This window comes from Mauremys reevesii, linkage group 5 (genome assembly GCF_016161935.1).
Source record: "Mauremys reevesii isolate NIE-2019 linkage group 5, ASM1616193v1, whole genome shotgun sequence".
NCBI classification, from domain to species: domain Eukaryota; kingdom Metazoa; phylum Chordata; order Testudines; family Geoemydidae; genus Mauremys; species Mauremys reevesii.
The window spans coordinates 103,932,673-103,955,555 of record NC_052627.1 but is presented as its reverse complement, the minus strand read 5'-3'; the positions used below and the strand labels follow the sequence as shown (position 1 = coordinate 103,955,555).

At 39.7% G+C, this 22,883-nt stretch overlaps 1 protein-coding gene across 4 annotated transcripts in view; it reads left to right on the top strand.

Annotated features, from left to right (window-relative positions):
• The window catches only part of TBC1D19 (TBC1 domain family member 19), an 89,812-nt gene that overhangs the window by 757 nt on the left and 66,172 nt on the right, over positions 1 to 22,883 (top strand). For all 4 annotated transcript variants that reach the window (XR_005599776.1, XR_005599775.1, XM_039542413.1 and 1 more), the window contains exons 2-4: positions 9,254 to 9,326; positions 13,045 to 13,090; positions 16,844 to 16,919. Coding sequence is in view for 2 of the 4 variants with exons in the window: in XM_039542413.1 (XP_039398347.1) it covers positions 9,254 to 9,326; positions 13,045 to 13,090; positions 16,844 to 16,919 (195 nt within the window). In the remaining 2 variants the exon portion in view is untranslated. The remainder of the gene's footprint in view (positions 1 to 9,253; positions 9,327 to 13,044; positions 13,091 to 16,843; positions 16,920 to 22,883) is intronic.

Sequence of the window (22,883 nt, the reverse complement as noted above, 5' to 3'; positions counted from 1 at the left end):
AGGAAGGAAAATAAATGAAATATGCACCAGAAAATGATGCTGTAATACTTGTGATCCTTTGTTCTCACCGCTGTTCTCACTGCACTCTACATCCACTTTTAGGTTTTTTAGGTGTTCTTAAAGGCAAAGCATTTTGTAGCCTAAAACTCTCTGTCTTCACGTATTTCCACCCCCAACCGCTTTTTCTTGTGGATGACATCTTATCTTATTGCTCATGGCAATGTCTGTGTGATCCTATTCTCTGTAGTTTCTTTTTGAAACTCCAGTTTTTGTTACTATCTTTTTTTCTTTATGCCTTTCTCTTGGCTTGGTAATAAATCAATTAAGTCAATGTAACTTTTGTCTATCAGTTTTATTTTCAGGTTCTTAGTTCTGGGTTTCAAACTTTAAAAACATGAAAACATTTATTTTGGTATTACATTTTATAAAATCTTGGGTTTGCTTTTTGTTGTTTTTTTACAAAATTTAAATTGTGGACAATATTTAAATTGACAGTGTCCCTTATGTTGTACAAATGATGTTTTAGTGGATAAAACACATGGTTATTTGTCTTACTTTTATTAGTATTCCTGTATTAGACAAGGCTATGTTCCGTGGCTGTCCACTTTTGACTTCCATGATCCAGTGCTCTATTGATTTAATTTATAGCTCTCAGATTGTTTGGGTTCTGTGTGGGATCATGCCATTTCACTTTTATGTCAGTGTAGGCTTCCGACAGATTGTTTGGGTTCGGCGTTGGACCCTGTATTATTTTTCTTTATATCTATTAGTGCTGTCCCTGACTTTCATTGTTATTAAATAGTCTTGAAAGGATTAATTTTTATTGATAAATGTCCATTTCAATGTACACACACAAACTAGCAAAAAAATTCCATTAATGATAAAGGTATTTTACAGATAGCCAAAGTAAGAAAAATGCTGCTTGCAAACTTTTTAGAATTTGATTTAATGATATTTACTTTGTATATTTTTGACATATGATGTTGACAATTTGTGTACTAACAGTTATAAAGCTTTAACTTTTTGAATCTCAACATTTACTGTCATTAATTATTGTCTGACAAGCCATTGTCTAGCCTCCTCCATAAATGCCCACAATTGTGAAATTTAAATAGATAAAAATTAAAAAACTTAAAAATAAAAATCTATATTATCCATCATAATTATATAAAATTGTTAAATATAATTTGTCTGCTGTTCCACATCTGTATCTCCTGCTTTCTTGTTTATATAGATAAGTAAATGAACATAGTGTTGTAAGTGCTATGTAGGTCACTACCAAACACAAAAGAAGATTTATAATCTAAATATATAAGTGAAAACCAACAGTACAAAGAGAACAGTACATAATGGCCACAGCCCAGTCTCTCTTAAAAACTTCACAGAGCAGGTGGATTAGAAGTTTGTAGAAGGAGAAGGAAGGAGCTTGGTATATTATTAGTAGGGAGATTGTCTCCTTTACCTTCTGCATATGACTGGAATAAATAGGGCAAGAAGAAGGCAGATTGGCCAGAGTTTAAATATTGTGAATACTTAGGAGATGAGGGTAGAGAGCTGTAGAGTAGGATGAAGCTTTGTAAAGGTGAAGAGAGCAGCTTGATCTTGACATTATTTGATGTGTACCTACAAAAGCATTTCTAAATGTGATTAGCCATTTTGGGGGATTTGTAGTTTAAATGAATACTGACAAAGTTGAGGTAATATTTCTTGGCCCTAATTGCTATTGTTCCTTCATTTATTCTTGCTTTTTAAGAGGTTACCTTTGGATCCTGGGTTTTTCCAGGAATATGTGCATTCTCTTTGATTCTGAGTTAATTTATGAACCTCACAATTATCCTCCGCTTACAAACAATATAGATCTCACTTGTTTTATCTTTTCTGCCCAAACTCTGATCCATGTTCAAGTTTTCTCTGTACTGGATTGTTGTAATGGTTTTTTTTTGGGAGGGATCCAGGCCTTCTCTGTTTTGTTTTTATGACTTGTTGAATTTTGTTATTGTTAGTCTCAAATTACCGCCTGATCAGGCCATTAAATTGGCTAACTTTGAAGCTGCAGATTGTGCACAAAGTCTTGCTATTCTTATGCAAGACACCTTAATATTTATCTCTGAAACATGGGCTATGTTCTAGTCTGCTTGTTAGTTACATTCTGTTTCTGACCTGAATGTTGTGGTATAAATAAATCTGTACTAACTGCAGAATTGAACCTCTCTACATGAGGCCAATTTTAGATAAATTTCAGTGATATTAAGCTCTGTTTTGTTGCTGATCTAAATTCTTCCAAGAGAAAACTTAACTTTTAGTTACTTTTAGCTCTTATTTGTTTTTTAAAAATATAAAAAATCACTTTGAGAGTGCTCTGTAAATAACATTGTAAACCCTCAAAATCACTCAAAATCCATTCTTCAAAATTTTGTATGCACATGCGTGTGCATGTCCAATATCTGACAAATGTCAGGATGTAAGTCAAGATTTGTGTGTCCACATAATGCCCCCTTAAAATGAGTGTCCAGGGTTTTTTAGAGTTTGTGATATTTACTGAGCCTAATTAAAACATTGGGGAACTAATACTTAAAATAACAACAAAATTCTTGCTATGCTCATTAATGATTTTTTTTCTTTTTTTTTTTTAGTTCTAGCAGGCAGAGCTCAAAAAGAACAATTTCTGTTGTCAGCTTATAGAACTTTTGAAAAAACTGGGTATCTTAAGAATGATATTTATGAATGTTGAGTCTTTGGATGCTGAGTAGAGATACCAGTAGGTTATGTTTTTGGGTACAAGAAGGAAAAGGGGATTGTAAAGAAGAGACAAGACTTCTCCTTTATTTCTTAAATTTTCATGTGTGATACGTTACTTACAGTATTTAGGATAATTAAGTTGTCAAGCACATAGTGGAAACAGTAACTTATTTTACAGGATTCTTCAGCATCAAGTTGATGTGAGATGCTAGAACCCTTCATAAAAACTCAGAGTTATCTTTGATAATTCACTCTGATGGCAGATTAGCTCTAACCCAAGAGTATTAAAAAGGTTTGAATATACCTCTGAGCCACAGTAACTAGAAGGTAGGAACCAAAGGCTTGATTCACACAGGGGACTTAAGTGAACTCCTTAGTGCTCCTCCTGCCCACTGGAATTCATAGTCCACAGTTTGGTACCCAGCCTTCCCATACAGTGCATGGGGAGAGTTAGACACTTAAGAATGGGATTCTCAGAAGCCAGCAAAATGAGCGGGCAGCTGCCTGTGCCAGCCAAAAGTGAAATGCAAAGGAAAGAGACAAGGCTGAAGGCTCAGATCCTCAAAGAGGCTTAGGTGCCTGACTGAAAGGCTGGAGAGCTCTACTTCAGATTTTCCTGGCGTTAGGTGCCTAAGCCAAGTCAGCCTCTTCTTCACAAAAAATGAGAGGTAGACATCTCCTCTCCCCCCCCCCACTATAGCTAATAGCCCAGTGGTCAGGGTATTCACTTGGAATGTGGGAGACCCATATTCAAATCCCTGCTCGACCTGATTTGGAGTAGGGATGTGGACACAGGTTTCCCACATCTCTAATGAGTGCCTGACCACCAGTCTATTGGCTGTAATGGAGTGGGTCTCTCTCAGTCTCTTCTGTTAGAACTGTTCCACTGTATATAAATAATTTAAATATTCATTGGATCAGAGAGAGAGAGCGAGAGGGAGACCCTATATTCCGGGGATTAGGGCACTCACCTGTGATTGAGAGACATGGCTTCAAGTCAATGCTCCAAAGCAGGTAGAGCAGAGATTCAGACTGGGGTCTCCCACATCCCAGGTAAGTGCCCCAACCAATGGGCTATTGAATAGACGGGACAGACACACTTGCCCCCGTTGTCTTTTGACAAGGGTCTTAATCCACTGAAAAATACAGTTCCATTGAAATCAAATGCTTTGTGACATGTTGAGTTTGCAAAAATTTTGTTTAGGGGAAAAAATATGGGAAAAAAAGTTCCTACAATGTTGAAATGCCCTGTTTTGACATTTTTGGAATGAAATATTTTGATATTTCATTTTGAAATGACTTTTTATTTTTGTATTATATTATAATAAAGTCAAAATCAAAATGAAATGTTTTGATCTGAAACAATTTGTCAGACTTTTCTTTTGTGGAAAATTATGAAACCAGAAAATTTCATTCTGATTTGAAATGAAGCTAAATATTGAAATCTTGTAAACTTTTGTGAAATGGAATTTCCACTTCCATTGAGCTTTCATAAAAATCTGTTAATGATTGTGAGTCACTCAGAACCTACTGTAACCATAAAAATATCTGGCTGGATGGACTGATAGATAATTTTAAAAAAATAGGCCCCAGCATTTTATTGGGGCAGAAGATTCATAAACTGTCCTTCTGACATGTAGAAAAACCCTATCCAGACATTAGACATACAATGGGAAGAAGTGGAGTAAAAGAAGAGATGAAAACTGAAGCAGACTAATTTTTTAAAAACAAACATATGTGATATTAATGATACCAGTAATCCCTATTGCCACCTGCATGACCATTTTCAGATTGCAGTTTATTGTTGGCGTCTCAGCAGAAGTGGGTCTTGAGACGGGATTTGTAAGAAGTCAGGGTTGGCTTTATATATAAGTTATGAGAGGGAGTTTCATGCCTAAGAATCAGCATCAAATATGAATATGTGAAGAAGGAGCTTGTAGAAGAAGCGGACTTCTGGGTGATAGAGGTTGGCCAAGTGGAGAAGGCAGATAAGATAGAAAGGATCATAAGGGATCTTAAAGTGTGGATAAGAAGGTATATCTGATATGGTTGTGAAAGGGGAGCCGCTTGAGGTAATTAAAGAAGGGGAAGAGAGTGACATGATTGGAATGGCTGCCCAGGAAGATAACCTTATCAGTAGCTTTTTGATGGACCTGAGGTGGGTGTCAGGAAGGTCAGAGAAGAAAGTTGCATAATTAAGATGGAAAATAGGGGCCTGGACAAGAGTATTAGTGGTGCTGGTAGAGAGTGAAGTGTGTTTTTGGGAAAGTTTTGGAGGAGTAAGTGTCAAGATATTGACACTACCTGGATGGGTGTGGCTAAAGGAAGGGCAGATGGACATTATAGTAACTTAGCTAGGGTGGACAGACTCTGAGATCAGATAATCAAGGAAACTATTTTGATCTTTTCTTAGGTACTAAAAGAATTATTGATACTGAACTTTGCTGATATGAAAGTTCACATTTAGAAAGTGATCAGCTCTGTAATATGCAACATTATATACCAAAATATATCTAACAGTAGTAGGCTCATGATTCATTACAGATAATAAATTTCTTTTCATGTATCATATTTAACAGAGAACTTACTGACCTGTTCTCATATTAATAGAGATTGTAATCTTCTTGTCTGTATGTTCAGCAGTGACATTTGCAGTATGAAGAATCTTAAATTGAATACAGTTATGAATACGTTAAACAGATAAAGAAGTTCAGAAACAACTTAAGTTTGATTCACAGAAGATCTTTATTAGTAGTGTAGGTACACATGAATTACCTTGCAGATGTGTACCTTATTTGCAGCAAATTTCTATCTCCAAATGAAACCTAGGAAGTTGATTAAAACTGCAAATATTATAATTTACAAAACCTATCCAGCAAATTTAAAATGACCTACTTCTGCCTAAAAGCTGAGACTAATTGTTACTTGCTCTCAATTGTTTTCCTTTTCAATTGCTATATTATTTGTACTTGTATATGAACGGTGCTTCACTTTACCAATATGCTGTTCCCTAGCTATCAAACATAATTTAATGTAGAAATGCCCAAATGTAGACAAGGCTATTGGTGTCAATGTCAATCAGGTTTCTATACTCTAAAATTTGCTTAAACATGTTTGTAACTTTTTTTCTGAAAAAGGAGTATAAATTAAAATCCAACTAAAATTAGCACTTGGACTTCTTTGGGTTTTAGTAATACAGTATAAATTACCTAGCAAGCAAAACTGTGAACATTTTCTTATGACCATTTTGAGAGAGTGTTATGATTAGGGAGATATCAGCAATTAAAGCTAAAACATTTGGCACTTGTGTGAAACTAGCCAGATGAACAGTAATAAACATATACAAAAGTCATGGCACTTATCTAAGAAGAAAAGACTTTAAATGGAAGTCTGAAAATATTTAGACAGTGTGTAGAACTATTAAATGGTCAACACATTATTACTTTATATAGTCAAAGCAGTTGAATATACAGCTGAAAAAGGTTGTGAGTGAGGAGAGTATGATATCCACTCCTGAAACACAGAAGCAGGTTGATCCCAGGACTAAAAAAATGTGAGCTATTAGGACGAAGTGTGTACATACTCCAAACCATAGTATTCTGAACAGTCCTAAGGCTTTGCTAAGGGACAGAAATGAAAAATTAAGAAAACGAATGACCTCCCTGCCTCCATATCACTCAAGGACTAATAAATGAACCTAGTAGACAATATTATTCAGAATGGAAACTTTGATGTTATTCAGAATTTGTTCTTCCAGTAATTAGTAATTGTCACTATTGTAGTAATTGTCAAATTGTGCTTTGAGATTCAAATTTAATACTAATTCAAAGTAGGATTAGGATTAAGCAATGTTTTGTACTTCATATTCCTTATTTTATTGGTCCATGTGTTTCCTATTAAAGTAACCTCAAGTAAATTAAAGTAACGTTTAAGTTTTCCGTGCATTTAAGATTACAAGTGTTCTAAGTGTATATAGCTATTCCAGTTAAGTAATACATATAATTAAATATACATCCAAATAGCCACAGAGTGAAATCATTCCATTATGTATAGAAGAGGATATCTACTGCAAAAAAATTGACTGGTACAGGGAGTGGGGGATTGATTGGTGCAAGACTTAGTAGGTAATTGGAATTAGTTTCCTTTCACATTTCCCTTGGTATTTAAGGTACAAACCAACTGCAGGGTACAGACGCCCCCCTGGGTTACACAATCCGTACTTATGGAAAAAGTTCCATAAGCTAGAAATAGGAGGTTTTTGTTTTGGGGTTTGTTTTTTTTGTGTAATTGTCGGGTATATGTTTCCGACTTACTCAAAATTTGAGTTGCACAAGGCATTCTGGAACGGAATGCTTGCGTAAGTCGGGGAGCGTCTGTATGTCTTTAGGGCTGATTTCTCCTTTCCACTGAACTAATACATTTACGTTGGGAAAACTGCACAAGAGTGTTTGCTGCCAACTGAGAAACTCAGATGCAGTGGTGATTAGGTAGATCCTACTAGGGCTGGAGCTAACACATTGTAAAGTTTCCTCCGGTCTTGGAAGATTGTTAGTTTGTAAACAGAGGCAGATTAAGATTTACTTGGGCTCTAGGTACAAAGAACATTTGGGCCCTCCAAGGCCCCGCCTGCATCCTGGCTGGAAGCCGGGCTGTGGTAAGAGCTGCCCAGAAAGCCCTGGTCACTGTGGGGAGCCCTGGACCCTCCACCTGCCCTGGGTGGCGTGCCCTGAGGGTAGGGACATGTGCTAGGGGCTGCTCTCGGACACCATAACCGCCTGCCCACAGCAGGTGGAGGGTCTGGGGCTCCTCACAGTTAACCAGGCTTCCTGGGTGGCTCTTACCACAGCCTAGGGCAGTGGTCCCCAAACTGTGGGGCACGTCGCCCTAGGGGGCAGGGAGCAATGTTCAGGGGCGCTGTGGGGCCCAGCTCTGCCCTGCCTGTAGCCCCAGCTGTGGCTTTGCTCCCAGCTGCAGCCACGGCCCCGCTCCCGGCCTCTAACTGCTGCTCCAGGCCCCCAAATCCTGCACCACTCCTGGCCCTGGCTCCCGGGGGAGGGGTGTGGACCTGGGTCAGAGAGGGCACAACCAAAAAAGTTTGGGGACCCCGGCCTAGGGGGTCCCATTTTGTGTCCCATTTTGGCCTCAGATGTTCTGACTTTTTTGGCAAAACTGGGCCTTTGTCCTGTTTATTGTTGCCAGCTGGCAAGAGCAAATGGGACAGATGCTCAATTTTGCCAAAAAGGGTCTGGGGGGTGAGTGGTGGGGTTTGGGGGGTGGTGAGCAGTGGGGCTTGGGCCAGCCCTGTGCAGGGGGGAAATGAGAGAGGATTGGGTCAGGTCTGCGCTGTATGGGGGGAGGAGGCCCCACTTGGACCAGCTCCGTGTGGGGCAGGGCCAGTGGCTTGGCCAGCTCTGTGTGGGGGCAGAGGGAATAGGCTTACCCTACCTCAAGCTTTGTCTTCCAGCTGGGCCGGGTGCGGGGCCTCGGGGAATAGGAGGAGCAGGGCTGAGGGGAAGGGAGGAGTGAGAGGAGAAGCAGGGGTCGGCGCTAGAGTTCTGGCGCTTCTGCAGGGCCCCCAAATTAGTTTTGGCCCTGGGCCATGGGCCCTGTCAGGCCATGCAGTAATCCACCTGTGTTTGTAAACTTCATTTAGGTAGAAGCCAGCTCTAGCTTTTGGGGGCTTAGGTTGGGACTGAAGTTAGACTGGCTCAGACAGAGGCTTGTTTCATCTTTAAGATCGAAGTTTTGTCTACACAGACGTTGTAATGGTGTAACTTAAATTGGTTTAATTAAACCAATGCAACTTTTGTTTTGGACTCCTTTATATCAATTTAAAACTGCTTATATCAGTTTAGCCAGCACCAAATTTATAGGTTCCAGTTATATCAATATGTCAGGTTTAAACTGATATAAAAGAGAATCCTCACAAAAAGTTGCATTGGTTTAATTATACTGATATAAAATTACACCATTAGTTGTACAGGTACAACTTTGTGTGTAGACCAGGCTTGAGTTTAGCCTGGAAGTTTGGTAGTGGTCTGCTCCAGCCCCTAAAGGATTTGTTTAGTCTGAACAAATCTTATTCAAACTCTGGATTTTTTTCTTTTAAGGGAGCTATATTATGGAGCTGCTGTGGGAATTTTTATAATAAGCTATTTCAGTTCCTCTGGAGCCTAAAAAAAAAAATCTCTCTCTCCCCTGTATTTTAATGTTCTTGCATCTTTTTATACTCCTTTCTCTTTTACGATATCCAAGTCTACAACTCACAGTTCCCATGTATTACATCTTTGTTTGACAGACTCTCCCATTATTATCTTCCAAATGCAATTTCATGGCTGAGATTCCATATGCCCTGAACTCAGAAAATTTAAGATCATGGTTTCCACAACAGTTGAAACTCATTTCTCTTGTGCATATTACTTCTACCTGTGTAGTCCTAAGAATGTTTCTAATGTCATAATTAAAAATAGAAAGCTTACTCTCCTCTCTGCTTTTATTTATTTTTATGTATTAGGGTAGTCTACACAAACCAGAAATTAAACTTGAATCACTAAAGGAAGATATTAAGGAATTTCTGAAGACCTCAGGTTTGTAATAGTTCATTCAATTCAGTTGCTGAATCTGTAGAAGTATAAACACTTCTGTGAATAAATATAGACATAATATTCTGTAATTCCAGATTATTGAATTTACATGCTCTATTAAAAAATTCAAACGAGCAGAGCTTGAAAGCATTGTAGACTAAGGCTCGTACTATCTTCTTTTAAAAACAAAAATTAAATGTCCTATTTTTGTTTCTCACATTAAGACAGCATGATTAATTACTCCAGTGAAGAAATGGCCAAAGTTAAAGCTGTGCAGATGCAACCTCATATCACTACTTTCCAATCATAAAGTCTCTAAAAAACATTGGTGTGGTTTTATTAACATCTTTGGCATGTGCAGGGGGAGAGAAGAAAAGGATCATTATGTCATACATTGAAGAACCTTATAAACTTGTGTCTGTAACTTCTGTTACACTACCTTATCCTCAGTATTTGTCTACATTTGTCAGGCCATGTCTTTGCTTGCCATGTCAGGTCATTTAGGTTCTGATACTGCAAAGGGATCATCAGCAGGGGCAGAATTTTATGTCCGAGTGGAGTCCCACTGAAGTCGTTAAGACATCCAGCATGTGTAATGGTCCACCCAAGACATTGGGATTCTAGTCTCTGATTCAGCAAGGAACTTAAGTATATGGTGAATTTTAAGCATGTGAGGAGTCCCACTGAGGTTAGCCACATGCTTAAGTACCTTGCTGAAGTATATTGTAAACTCTGCAAGGCAGGCACTGTGTCCGTTTTGTGTTATGTAAGGCACCGTTGTAGGGATTCAATAGATAATAGTCATAAATAAAAATGTTGGTGGGGAACTTATTAAATGTAGTTATTAAACTTATTCATTTACTAAAGCCGGATGGGAAGCCCATGTTGTGGAATTTAATTTTTGAATGTTTTGTAGTTTAAGTTCTGTAAAACTACTAAATCATGGAATGATTTATTGAGATTTTGTATATCTAAATACATTTAAAGAACCCCTTTAACAATATTTAAAAAAAAATACATTCACTAATTGGAGAAAGTAATATCTGAACTTTATTAAGACTGTTTAAGGGTAATTGCATAAAATATAAAATAGTTCACATAAGAAAAGGTAATATGAGAAGTCATTTTAAGATACACGGTTAATATGCACCAATGCCTGTGAATTTCTCTAAGAAACAACTTGACATTCTATAATACTTTTCAGAAGTCTGACTGCAAAAGGAAAAAACCCTTGCATACTCAATAATATTTAAATACATACCTTAGAGAAGGGATCTTACCATTTTTGAAGTCTAGATATAAAATTTTCAAAGGTGCCTAAGTGACTTAGGCACCAACTCACTTTTGAAAATGGGGTGACATTTAGGCACTTATAGGGCCTTATCCTGCTCTCTGTGGCAAGAGAGAACAACTTTTCTCCATCTTTTTTTATGGCATCTTTTTTTAAACATACCCAGTTTCTTCTGCCTTTGCTCATGTGGCTTGCATTCCATCCCTTTGATCTTCTTTGTTGCTTGCTTCTGGATCCTTTCTAGTTTCTCTACATTCTCTCTATACATTGGTGACCTAAACTGGACACAATATTCCGGCTGAGGCCTAACCAGCGCTGAGTAGAGCGCTACTGTCACCTCCCATGACTTGCATGTTATGCCTCTGTTAATGCAACCCAAAATTGCATTTGGTTTTTTTGCAAGAGCATCGTATTGCTGACTCATGCTGAAGTTGTGATCCACCACAACTCCCAGATCCTTCTCAGCAGTGTTGCTGCCAAGCCAGTTATCCTGCACTCTGTATTTGTACATGTCAGAGATCTTCTGAATTAATTCAAGCCAGTATGATTACCCAGTTTGGCCGGGGTGTATGGCCTAGTGGTCAGAGTCAGTGTGGCCTCCTGTATCAGCAAGGCCATGTGGCCTGGTGGCAAGAATCAGTAGGGTTGTCCCCTCTCAGGGCTGCGTGCCCCAACGGCCAGAGTCAGGGTAACTGCCCACTTCCATAGGGCCGTGTGGCCTAGCGATCAGAGTTGGTAGGCTGCCCTGTTCAGCAGCGCTGTGTGGCCTAGTAACCAGAGTCTGTATAGCTGCCCTGTCTGAGAGCCTTGTGGCCCAGTGGCCAGAGTCAGTATAAGGGCCCTCTTCAGTAGGGCTGTTTGGCCTGGCGGCCGGTCAGGGAAACGGACCATCACCTGAGGGGGGAGAAGGAGGGGAGCGGCCAGGTAGGGGGACCTGTGGGATGGGGCTGTCATCCTGACCCTGGCCATCAGGCCATACAAGTCTGAGAGAGAGAGTGGCCATATTGACTTTTACCACTACACCAAGACAAGGCCATGCTACCCCAAGATAAGGGGTGATAGTAAAGATGCGGCCGCGGGGAAGTAATTACCCTCACCCCGCCCCAAGAGGGGATGTGGCGCACTTGCCGTGTGACACAGTGGCTCTGAGATTTTTTCAGCTAATTCTTCTAGCATCCTGGGGTGAATAGCATCAGGCCCCACTGACTTCAATTAATTCAGAAGATCTCTGACATGTTCTTTACTTATCTCGATCTGCATCCCTTCCCCTTTATTGTCTATGATAACTTTGCTTGTTGTCCAGTCACTTGTTATTTTTTGTGTGAAGACTGAAGCAAAGTAGGCAGTGAGCAGCTCTGCCTTCCTGTCGTCTTCCGAAACCAGCTCACCTTCTCCATTGAGCAGTGGGCTCACACCAATCTGATCTTTGTTTTGTCTGACATATTTGAGGACCCCGTTCTTGTTGTCTCTAACATTTTTTGCCAGCTGTCACTCAGTCTTTGCCTTAGCTTTCCTGATTTTGTACTACTATTCCCAGGTATATTTCCTTGGTGACATGTCCCTCCTTCCATTTCCTGTATGTATCCCTTTAACTTTTTAGATAGCTAAAAAGCTCCTTTGCAGCCACATTGGCCTCCTATGGCTCTTCTTTTCTTTCCTCTGCATTGGAATAGCTTGATATTGAGCCTCTAGTATTACATGTTTTAGGAACTGCCAGTCCCCTTCAACTCCTTTTCTTCCTAATTGGTCTTTCCATGGGACCTTGCCTGCTATTTCTCTGAGCTGATTGAAATCTGCCTTTTTGAAGTCCAGTGTTCTTGTTTTGCTGTTCTCATGTCCTCTTTTCTTTAGGATCTTGAATTCTATTAGATCATGATCACTTCCTCCAAAGTTCTCAAGCACCTTTGTGTTTGCAACTAATTCATCCGTGTTGGTCAACACCAGATCCCAAATGGATGACCACCTAGTTGTTACGTCAACTTTCTGAATCTGAAAATTGTCTCCTACATATGCTAAGAGCTTGAGTTAATTTGCCCTGAAGAATACAATAATCAACATATTAAAGAAGTATTATATTGTATCTAAGGTTGCATTAAAAATGTATATGATATTATATGAGAATAAGTGTGATTCTATAATTGAAGACGCTATTGTAAAGCATTGAACTGGGGACAGAGATAAGGGAGCACATGCAACTTTTCAACTTTGGCCTTTTGTGTTTCAACCTTCCATTAGTGTAGTTACTTCTTGCCTCCTGTGCCTTTTAGGGAGAGTCTGAAAGAGAGAGAACTTAAGTAGATGTGAAATTGAATTGAAGACCACAAACTTTAGTGAATCTGAAAGATTCCCTTGAGTCATACTTCAGATATTTAAAGGTTTACTTGTTTATGAAATGATTGCCAATTTCTTTCTTTTTTTTTATTTAAACAGGATGGGAAAAGAGGCTTCAGAATGCTGTTTATAGTGAACTCAATGTGTGAGTTTTTATTCAGTATTTTTATTATATATGCTTATTTACATTTATATCTGTCTGTATGATATGTTTGCATTATTTGCAAGACCATTATGTATATGGGAGGTACAATTATGTTCCTATATTTTTAGTACATCACAGATTTCTTTTTCTACCCCCAAAATGGATGACTTTCAATGAGACTTAGGCTGTTAAGTGCATAAGCTACTTTTAAAAATGGGATGTAGGTGCCTAAGTCACTTAGGCTCTTAAAAATCTCACCAAGATCATCTCCTTCAAGATCTTGTGGCAGAGCTCTGACCTTGCTCCTGTGGGTCCTGCGCTTCTAGGCGGTTTATGCTTAGCCTCAGTGGCTCACTGTGACCCTCCACGTAGCCCTTCTCTCTCTAGGGCCAGGGTTACAGTCTACTGAGCCCTTTTCATCATAGGCTGCAAGGAGGTTGGTGAGAGAACTCCGAGAGTCTCTGTTCAGCCTCCTGTCCTGACAGGGACCTGACTTCCCCTTCCAGGAGCTGTTCCTGTAGTTGTGGGTTGGGGGGAACCCGGGCCCGCCCTCTACTCCGGGTTCCAGCCCGGGGACCCTAATGGTAGCAGTTGTTGGCAGCCAACCTTTCACTGCCAGAGTTGCTACATTTCCCTGGGCTACTTCCCCACAGACCTCCTGCTTCTCCCTTCTTCACCCTTACCTTAGGGCTCCTTTAACAATGTTTTAGGGTGTCTTCAGTAACCAGCCCTTCAGCTGCACTTCCGCTCCTCTGCCTGACTGGAGTGAGCCCTTTTTATAGTAACAGCAGGGCCTTAATTAGAGTCAGGTGGTCACATTAACTGAATGGCCTCACCTGACTCGCTACAGGTTAATTAGAGTCAGGTGTTCTCATTAGCCTGGAGCAGCCCCTGCTCTGGTCAGTCAGGGAACAGAAAACTGTTAATCCAGTGGCCAGTATATCTGCCTTCAGCTATTCTGCTGTACCCAACTGGCCTGAGTCTATCACAATCTATACTGATGCCATTGAAGACGCAGATGAGCAAACAAGGAAGTAAATAAAATTTTTGGATTTTTTTTTCTAGGGTTTCTTTTTCTTTCTTTTCTTTTCTTTCTTTTTTTTTGTCTTTTGCTTTCTAGTTTTGCTTTTATTAAAAGATGTTGAGTTTATTTCCGTAAGCGTACTCGAAATGTTGAAAAAAAGAATCGTCTTTTGCTTATGGCACTGACTCAGGAGACCTTGGTTCAATTCCTGGCTCTACCCTTGGGCAAGTCACTTAATCTTTCTGGGCCTCAGCTCCCCATCTGTAAAATGGGGTAAGATTACATCCTTTCTTAGACCATTTGTCTGCCTGTAGATTGTATGTTTTTTGGAGCAAGGACTGTCTCTTAAGTGCATTTACATTACCTAGAACACTCGCACCCTATGATGCTTGGGGCACCTCAAGACACTGCTGTAATACAAATTGTGATTACATTCACTTAGGGACAAAGCAGCAGAAAAAGCACATGCTTGTTTTGATTTTCTTTTCCCCCCTGCATCTTCTAGAGCCCTGATAAAAGCTTTAGTATTAAGATGTAGATATTTCTCCAAGTGTACAAGGTCAGTCTCTAATTTGATGGTTGTTGCTTATATCACACTTGAAAACATCGAACCTCTGTTCAGCCGACTTGTTCTTGTTTCAATGTGAGGTACCCAGGACTGTGAGGTGCCTCACTACTACCTGGCCTTAGCATCAAGAAGCTTTGACTATGCCTGCTATTGGTCAGATCCCAACTCCACTAGCCATGGGTAACACAAACACTCCCGTCTAGGCCTCGCAGGCTGTGCTGTCACTTTGCAGATTAGCGATTGGCACACTTCAAACCCTCAAGCCCTCCAAGTGTCTCCCTGGAGCATTCAGATTCTGGTCTACTGAACACACTCAATATTCACAGATTCGCTGTTTCCAAAGAAACAGTACATCCCAGCTTACCAATTCTATCTCAGATCACTGCTTCACTTGACACACTGCCCTTAGATATGTTTATAGTGAAATCAAATATTAGTTTAATAAAGTGTAGAGATTCAAGTGGTGGTAGTAGTAGCAAGAAGTAGTATAGGAAACAAATGGGTACATATAAAATAAAATCATAACATGCATTCTAGAGCCTAGACTTAATTAACAATGTACTCTCATGTTTTGTAGAGTATTGCTCACCCCAGATCCTTACAGCACTTTATAGCCAAGTTAGCTGTGACCCTTCTTTCATGAGACACAAGCATGCTGTCAATTTGCCTTCCTTGGTGAGGGGTTCTGTTTGTCGCTTTTCACTTCAAAATATAGCAGAACAATCCTTTATCTTTATTCATAGACAAGATACCCACTCTGTTGTTTGTTTATTCCTGTAGATTTCCTTTCTTGTAGGTTTTATAATCTCATCTTTTACCTGTGGCTTAGTAAATCAATAGGCATACATTGGGAGGCATACAATACACAAATGCTCAGACAAGGAGATAGATGTCTGTTAGCTTCTGCTTAAAAGGAAAACTTGCGAGGTATATCGCTGCCTGGTTATCTGTCTTAATTCCTAGATCTTAAGAGCGTAATTTTAGATACGTAATTCTTTAAATATTATCTTTACATACATTTTGCAATGATTATGACAACTAATGGGCTAATGGCTCTCAGTAGAGGCCTCACATGCTAACATTTGGTGAACAATCATGCATGTATCCAATCCAGAGGATCTCTGGAAAACACTGTGCATCTCATGTGCCCTCTGCCTGTTTGAACTAAGGGGTCCCAGGGTTACATTCAGTCACTGAAATTTTTCCACCATATAAAGCACAGACATTTTTTTTCTTACCTACAAAAGGTATTTCTCTAGACCCCCTACACTTTATCTTTTATTTCTTTACTAGTATTTTTGCAGGACTTTGCTTGTCTGTCTGTCTTCTGAAGTGCATCTCTTGGTGTTCATATTTTGCATTTTGTCTGGACAGTTCTTCATTCCACTAGCTACTTCTCTTCCTGCGGCTTTCATATTTTTATTGCTATGCAGTTTATGGCTAGAGATTCAAGCTTGCTGAGATTGGTGCTCCAAAATTCTGCAGTTACTTTGGACACGTTCAGTTGTGAAAACTAATCAAGTTACAGACTGAACTTGTTTTTTTGAGAAATACCGTTTCCTGGAAAGAAAAAATAATTTTGTTTAGACATTATCTTATTCTGTAATTCTGCTTTAAAAATGTTATGAAACATTTGATTTCTTTCATGAATATTTGTGATGTCATTAACTGTTGTTTTTACAAAACGTTCTATTTATGTTAAAAATCTTGTCTACAGCCTTGAATATTTATTTTACGTCCTTGAAGTACTCTACATGCATAGTAAGATAAGAGACTGCTTTTTATGAGAAATCCCATCTTTTAAGTTTAGATTACCATCCACAAAATTATTGTTTTTTGTCTTATCCAAAGACAGAGTTTATGAATGTGCACATTTCAACCATGCCAGAGATGTACAGTACCCTTTGCTTTTTCTTTTCTAATTAAGAGTGTGAATACCTATAATGCAAGTATAGGAACTGGGATTTCACTTATTGATTTTTATTTTTTTTAAGGTTGGGGTTTGACCATGGGTTTAGAATTATTACTGCATATATTGTACTGCTTCTAAAAATAATTATAGAGTTGAGAAAATTTATTCAAAGATTACTCTGAAGAGCAAAAGACATCAATGTATTTAATAATAATCTGAATGTTCAAAACATAATTTTGTTTTCTGAAGGTTCCCTTCACCCTGTCATCCTGCAGCACCCCCTGAGCACATGAAGGAACCCTTAGTTTACATGAGGAAAGCACAGGTTGGTTGTCATCCATCTATCTGTCTGTTTTCAACAAGAGCATTTTAGTTTATGCCGTATATGTCTACCATGCAATTTTTAAAAATCTTTGTACATTTAAAATTGTAACTTATAATTAAAAGTGTTTAGGTATAAAAATGAATGTATGTTGTATTTCATAATGGCAGCATCCATAGATTAAAGTAGAATATGGTTGAAGTAGGGTACAATGGTCAATCAATGAGTGTTACAGAGATACATGGAAAATAGAATGGTTCACAGAATAGAATATGATTTAGAAAAAAAAGCTTAGGAGGTATGTTATTTTATTTATGGCTAATGAAGTGGGATTTTGAAGAGTCAGGTAGTGGAATGGGTGCAAAAGGAGAAAGATGCTGTCCCAGGTGATGGCATTTCCAGACAAGAAAGATTTATTATCCAGCATGGAGAAAACTGAAAAGATGGTGAAAGGAGTAGGCAGAAGTCTAGAGCTGAAGGAACTAAGTGAACATGCAGGAGAATAAGAGGAATATAGGTAGACAGCTCAAAAGAGGATCTTGAACACAGAGAGAATATTTTACTTTCCTTGTTTGATTTATTCATGATGCTTTACAAGTAAATTACACATCAAATTGGCATCCTTTCATCTGCGAGAGATGTGAGAATTGCAGCCTATGATGTAGATTGTTTGCAATGTCTCATGTGACTTGAATAGTCCAATCCTAGCTTTGCATGATCTTTGACTGTTATTGCAATGTATGTATTTTGGTTGGGAACTGCTTGCTTTCTATGGGCTCTTTTCTCTTCAAGCTGTAGGAGCCAGCTTCTGTCATTAACTTTGATACCCTGATGGAGATCATGGTGCCACTTGTTACGATCACTTGTCAAGATTTCCCATTGGTCAGGATCAATTCTAAATTCCTTCATATCTTGCTTGCATGTGTCTTTATAGCAAAGCTTGGGACATCCTGTTGTTCTTGTTCCCCCTTATAGCTCCCCGTATAGCATGTCCTTGGGTATGCATCTGTCTTGCAACCTATTCAGATGACCCAGCCAGCACAGTCATCTTTGCTTGAGCAGGGCTGTCACACTTGGTAATGTTGCCCTTTGAAGAACCTCTGCGTTGGTGACTTTATCCTGCCATTTGGTATTGAGTATGCGGCATAAACAATGTAGGTGGAAGGAAACTGTTTAACCATTTATCCTGATGAGTATAAGTTGTTCATGTTTCCCCACCATACATCAGAGTGCTTAGTATATTAGCATTTTGGTCTTGATGGTAAGCTTTGAGTTGTTTCATGCTCTTTTAGTTAGTTTGCTAAAGGTGGTGGCAGCCTTTCCAATGCGAAGGTTTAGCTCTTCATCCAGTGAGAGTTTGATGGTCACTGTAGAACCTAAATAGCTGAACTTCTGGACTACATCTAGCTGGCTTGCACTTAAGGTAATGGAAGGATCATGTGGAACCCCCTATCCTAATATAACCATTTTCTTGATGCTGATGGTGGGAGCAAATGCCTGACCGGCATTTGAAAGGTGGTCCATGAGTTCTTGTAGTAGATTTTCATTGTGGGCTATGAGGGCAGCATCATCAGCTGAAGTTCCCTGATTAGCACCTTTTTTACTTCAGTCTTTGACTTAAATCAGGACAGGTCGAATAGTTTCCTATCTGATCTTGTGTGGAGATACACATCATCTTTCATGTCCTTAAACTCACAGTTCAAAAGTACCGAGAAGAAGATTCCAAAGAGTGTAGGGGCAAGAACACATCCTTGTTTCAAGCCAATTTTCATTTCAATGCTGTCCGAAGTGGACCCATCAACTGGACGGTTGCTCTCATGTTGTTGGGGAATGAATGTATAAGACTTGACAGGGTTGGTGGGCATTCTGTCTTTTCTAGTATTGCAAATAGACCTGCTCTACTGACTGTGTCGAATGCTTTGGTTAGGTCCACAAAGGCAATGTACAATGGTTGGTTTTACTCTCTGCACTTTTCTTGGAGTTGATGCAGAGAAAATATTATGTCTATTGTTGATCTTCCAGCCCTGAATTTGCACTGTGATTCAGGATAGACACAATTCACCAGCTGTTGTAGGTGCACTAAGATGACTTTTGCAAAAGCTTTTCCTGCTACACTTAGTAGCGAGATGCCCCTGTAGTTGTTGCAGTCACTTTTATTTTTATACAAAGTGGTGGTGATTGTGTCACACATCTCTTGTAGTACCTAACCTTCTTTCCAGCATTTAAGTAGCAGCTGATGAAGATATGGTAATGGGCTGTCTTTCCCGCACTTGAGGATTTCCTCTGGGATGCCATCTCTTCCAGAAGCTTTGCAACTCGATAGCAAATCAGTGGTCTTGCTTAGCTCTTCTATAGTGGGCTCCACATCTAGCTCTGGCATGACCTATAGAGTTGGTATTTGGTCCAATGATTTGCTGGTGATGTTTCTTTCTTGTGCGTATAGCTCTGAAAAGTGTCAAACCCACTGAGACAACTGCTTGCTTTTATCTGTAATGATAATTACACAAATTCCACATTAAAGACTGTGCAAAGACAACCACCATTCTTACCTCTGAAGGTCTGTGATTTGGAAGGATGCCACAGTGTAACTCAACCCGTCTTAAAATGTATTGTAGTATTGTTCAAAAGTCATTCAGTAAATTGTTCTGCCTATTCTATCAAATTATTGTCCAGTGTATATTAACTTGATGTCTTGTATTTTAGATTGTTTGTTAGGTCTTTGGGACAGAGACTATGTATTGTGTAATACGTAGCATACTGCCAGCACTTAACAAATAATTAATAAGCTGTCACATTCATTTACTTATATTGAAAATAATTGTTTTTCCTGGTATCGACTAAATACTGTAAATTAGACAAATGTGTATATAATGTGTATGCCAGTGAGTTCACTGATGTAGTTACTGTTATGAAAGCATATATAACAAATATTAGTATTTTACATGTCCTAGTTCTGCTTATGAAATGGCAGCTTCTCTTCTAGAATGAGTATGCATGGGAAAAGTCCTGTTGATTTTTTTTATGTGGACACCTGTGCCTGGAACACCTTTCCTGAATTAATCCCCTTCAAATCCTTCCTTAAAATACACTTCTTCAACAAGCCAGTCACAGGGTGACACTGGTCCTTTTAAGAGGGAGGAGGGCCAGTACACCCATGACTTGCAGCTACCTCCTAATTGGCTTTTAAGAGAGGGCACATCAGTATAAATGAGGGAGTGCCTGAGGACAGAGTTTGAGTCAGTCAGGAAAAGGGGCAAGTGAGAGCTAATTGGTGTGGCATTATGTCCCATATTCTTCATAGAGATATTGTTATGATATGATTATGGCATAACTATGATGTGTTTTATGCCAGATAGGTCATGTGAAGTGTTTTTTGAAAGGGTTATGATTTACAGAATATGATTTGGATGCATGGATCATTTTTGTGTCTGAAGTTAAGAATATAGTCTATGTATCTATTACAAATGTGTTTACACTGGGGAATGCCCACTAGACAGAATGCAGTCAGTCTAGATGGCTGGCTGGGAAGGCCCATTAGGGAGAACAATAGGTCTTAGAAGATGCTAATCACCCATCGAGGAGCTTTCCTGAGAAGCCTTCTTGGAGCTGCAAACAGCTTCTGAGTTATGGCTGCAGGGACATGTGACAAAGTCACCTGGTACTGGACTCCAAGATAATACTAGTGTTTTTCCACTGACCAGGGGTGAGAATCAAATTGGGAGACAAAGGATTCCAGCCATATGCAAAAACTATTTAAGGCAGAGGAAAGTGATTGGGTAACAAAATGGCAAATGAAATTTAATGTGGATAAATGTAAAGTAATGCACATTGGAAAAAATAACCCCAACTATACATACAACATGATGGGGGCTAATTTAGCTACAACGAGTCAGGAAAAAGATCTTGGCGTCATCGTGGATAGTTCTCTGAAGATGTCCACGCAGTGTGCAGAGGCGGTCAAAAAAGCAAACAGGATGTTAGGAATCATTAAAAAGGGGATAGAGAATTAAGACTGAGAATATATTATTGCCCTTATATAAATCCATGGTACGCCCACATCTCAAATACTGTGTACAGATGTGGTCTCCTCACCTCAAAAAAGATATTCTAGCACTAGAAAAGGTTCAGAAAAGGGCAACTAAAATGATTAGGGGTTTAGAGAGGGTCCCATACGAGGAAAGATTAAAGAGGCTAGGACTCTTCAGCTTGGAAAAGAGAAGACTAAGGGGGGACATGATAGAGGTATATAAAATCATGAGTGATGTTGAGAAAGTGGATAAGGAAAGTTATTTACTTATTCCCATAATACAAGAACTAGGGGTCACCCAATGAAATTAATAGGCAGCAGGTTTAAAACAAATAAAAGGAAGTTCTTCACGCAGCGCACAGTCAACTTGTGGAACTCCTTACCTGAGGAGGTTGTGAAGGCTAGGACTATAACAATGTTTAAAAGGGAACTGGATAAATTCATGGTGGTTAAGTCCATAAATGGCTATTAGCCAGAATGGGTAAGAATGGTGTCCCTAGCCTCTGTTCGTCAGAGGATGGAGATGGATGGCAGGAGAGAGATCACTTGATCGTTGCCTGTTAGATTCACTCCCTCTGGGGCACCTGGCATTGGCCACTGTCGGTAGACAGATACTGGGCTAGATGGACCTTTGGTCTGACCCGGTACGGCCTTTCTTATGTTCTAATGACATAATTGTGGTTCGTTCTTCACTGATTCCCTGCTCAAGAAAGAGGACTGCTGGAAACGCCTGAGAACAAAAAAACTGGAGTAGGGGAGAGGAGCTGATCCCAGGCTAGAGAGTAGTCTGGCCTGTGAAAGGAATATCTGGAGTTTTAAGCTGAAAGCAAGTGCAGCTTGCCTTCAATAATCTCTGCAATCTGCCTAAAAACATTTAGGGTGAGGATTTGCTACTTAAAACCAGTTTCTTTAGTATATTAAGCTTAGATTGTGTGTTTGGTTTATTTGCTACGTAATCTGCTTTGATCTGTTCGCTATCCCTTATAATCACTTAAACTCTATCTTTTGTGGTTAATAAACTTGTTTGGCTTTGTCTAAAACCAATGTGTGCAGAAATCACAACTTGGGGCAGAAAGCTCTGTATATCCCTCTCCACATTGAGGGAGGGGTAAATTTCATGAGCTTACACCGTACAGTTCTCGGTGCAGCGCAAGATGGTACAATTTTAGGTTTATCCTCTCGAGGGGGGTATGCACTTGAGTACCGGGCAATTCCTTAGCTGAGCCTTCCATGCAGATCTGATTTCAGTGTCTGTGTGTTTCTGGAGCTGAGTGTGTCACCAGCACACAGGTAGGGAAAGTGTGAGACCAGGAGCATGTCTGCACTTTGTCACAGCATTACAGGGTGAAAGGGAGCCCAGGCTGGTGGGTCAGGCAGGCTCAGTGGTATCTCAGTTCCAGGTGGCACCCTGAAGAGGGGGAAACCCATCACAACTGGTTCAATGAGGAAAGGGCAGGGAGAGCTGCCTGGGAATCAGGAAACTGGAAGAGGTCTCTGAGAAAAGCTGCAAGGATGAGAAAATTCTCTGCAGCTCCTTCCTGGAAGGCATGAGGAATTGCCAGGAAGCCAGCAGAGGGAGATGCCTGATGACCTTCCTGAGCCAGAGAGCCATGGCCACAGAAGGCTGGAGAGGGTTGAAGGCAGAGGGAGAGAGATGCCTGCTGGCTATCTGAGCTGGAGAGCTGAAGCCAGAGGGTCCGAGAGGGTTGAAGACTGGGAGTGAAGTGTGGCAAGAGATGCTGGAGATGGATTGGAGAGCTGGAGCATGATGCCAGATGCCAGAGCTATACTTAGTTTGTTGTATACATTGTTTGGACTGTGTTGGGGAATTCTGGACTATAGTTGTGAGACTTTTTTTGTGATTTATGTGTGTAGAATGTTTGTAATAATTTAACCTCACAAGATGTATATACAAATTCAGAAGAACTATTTGGATGATT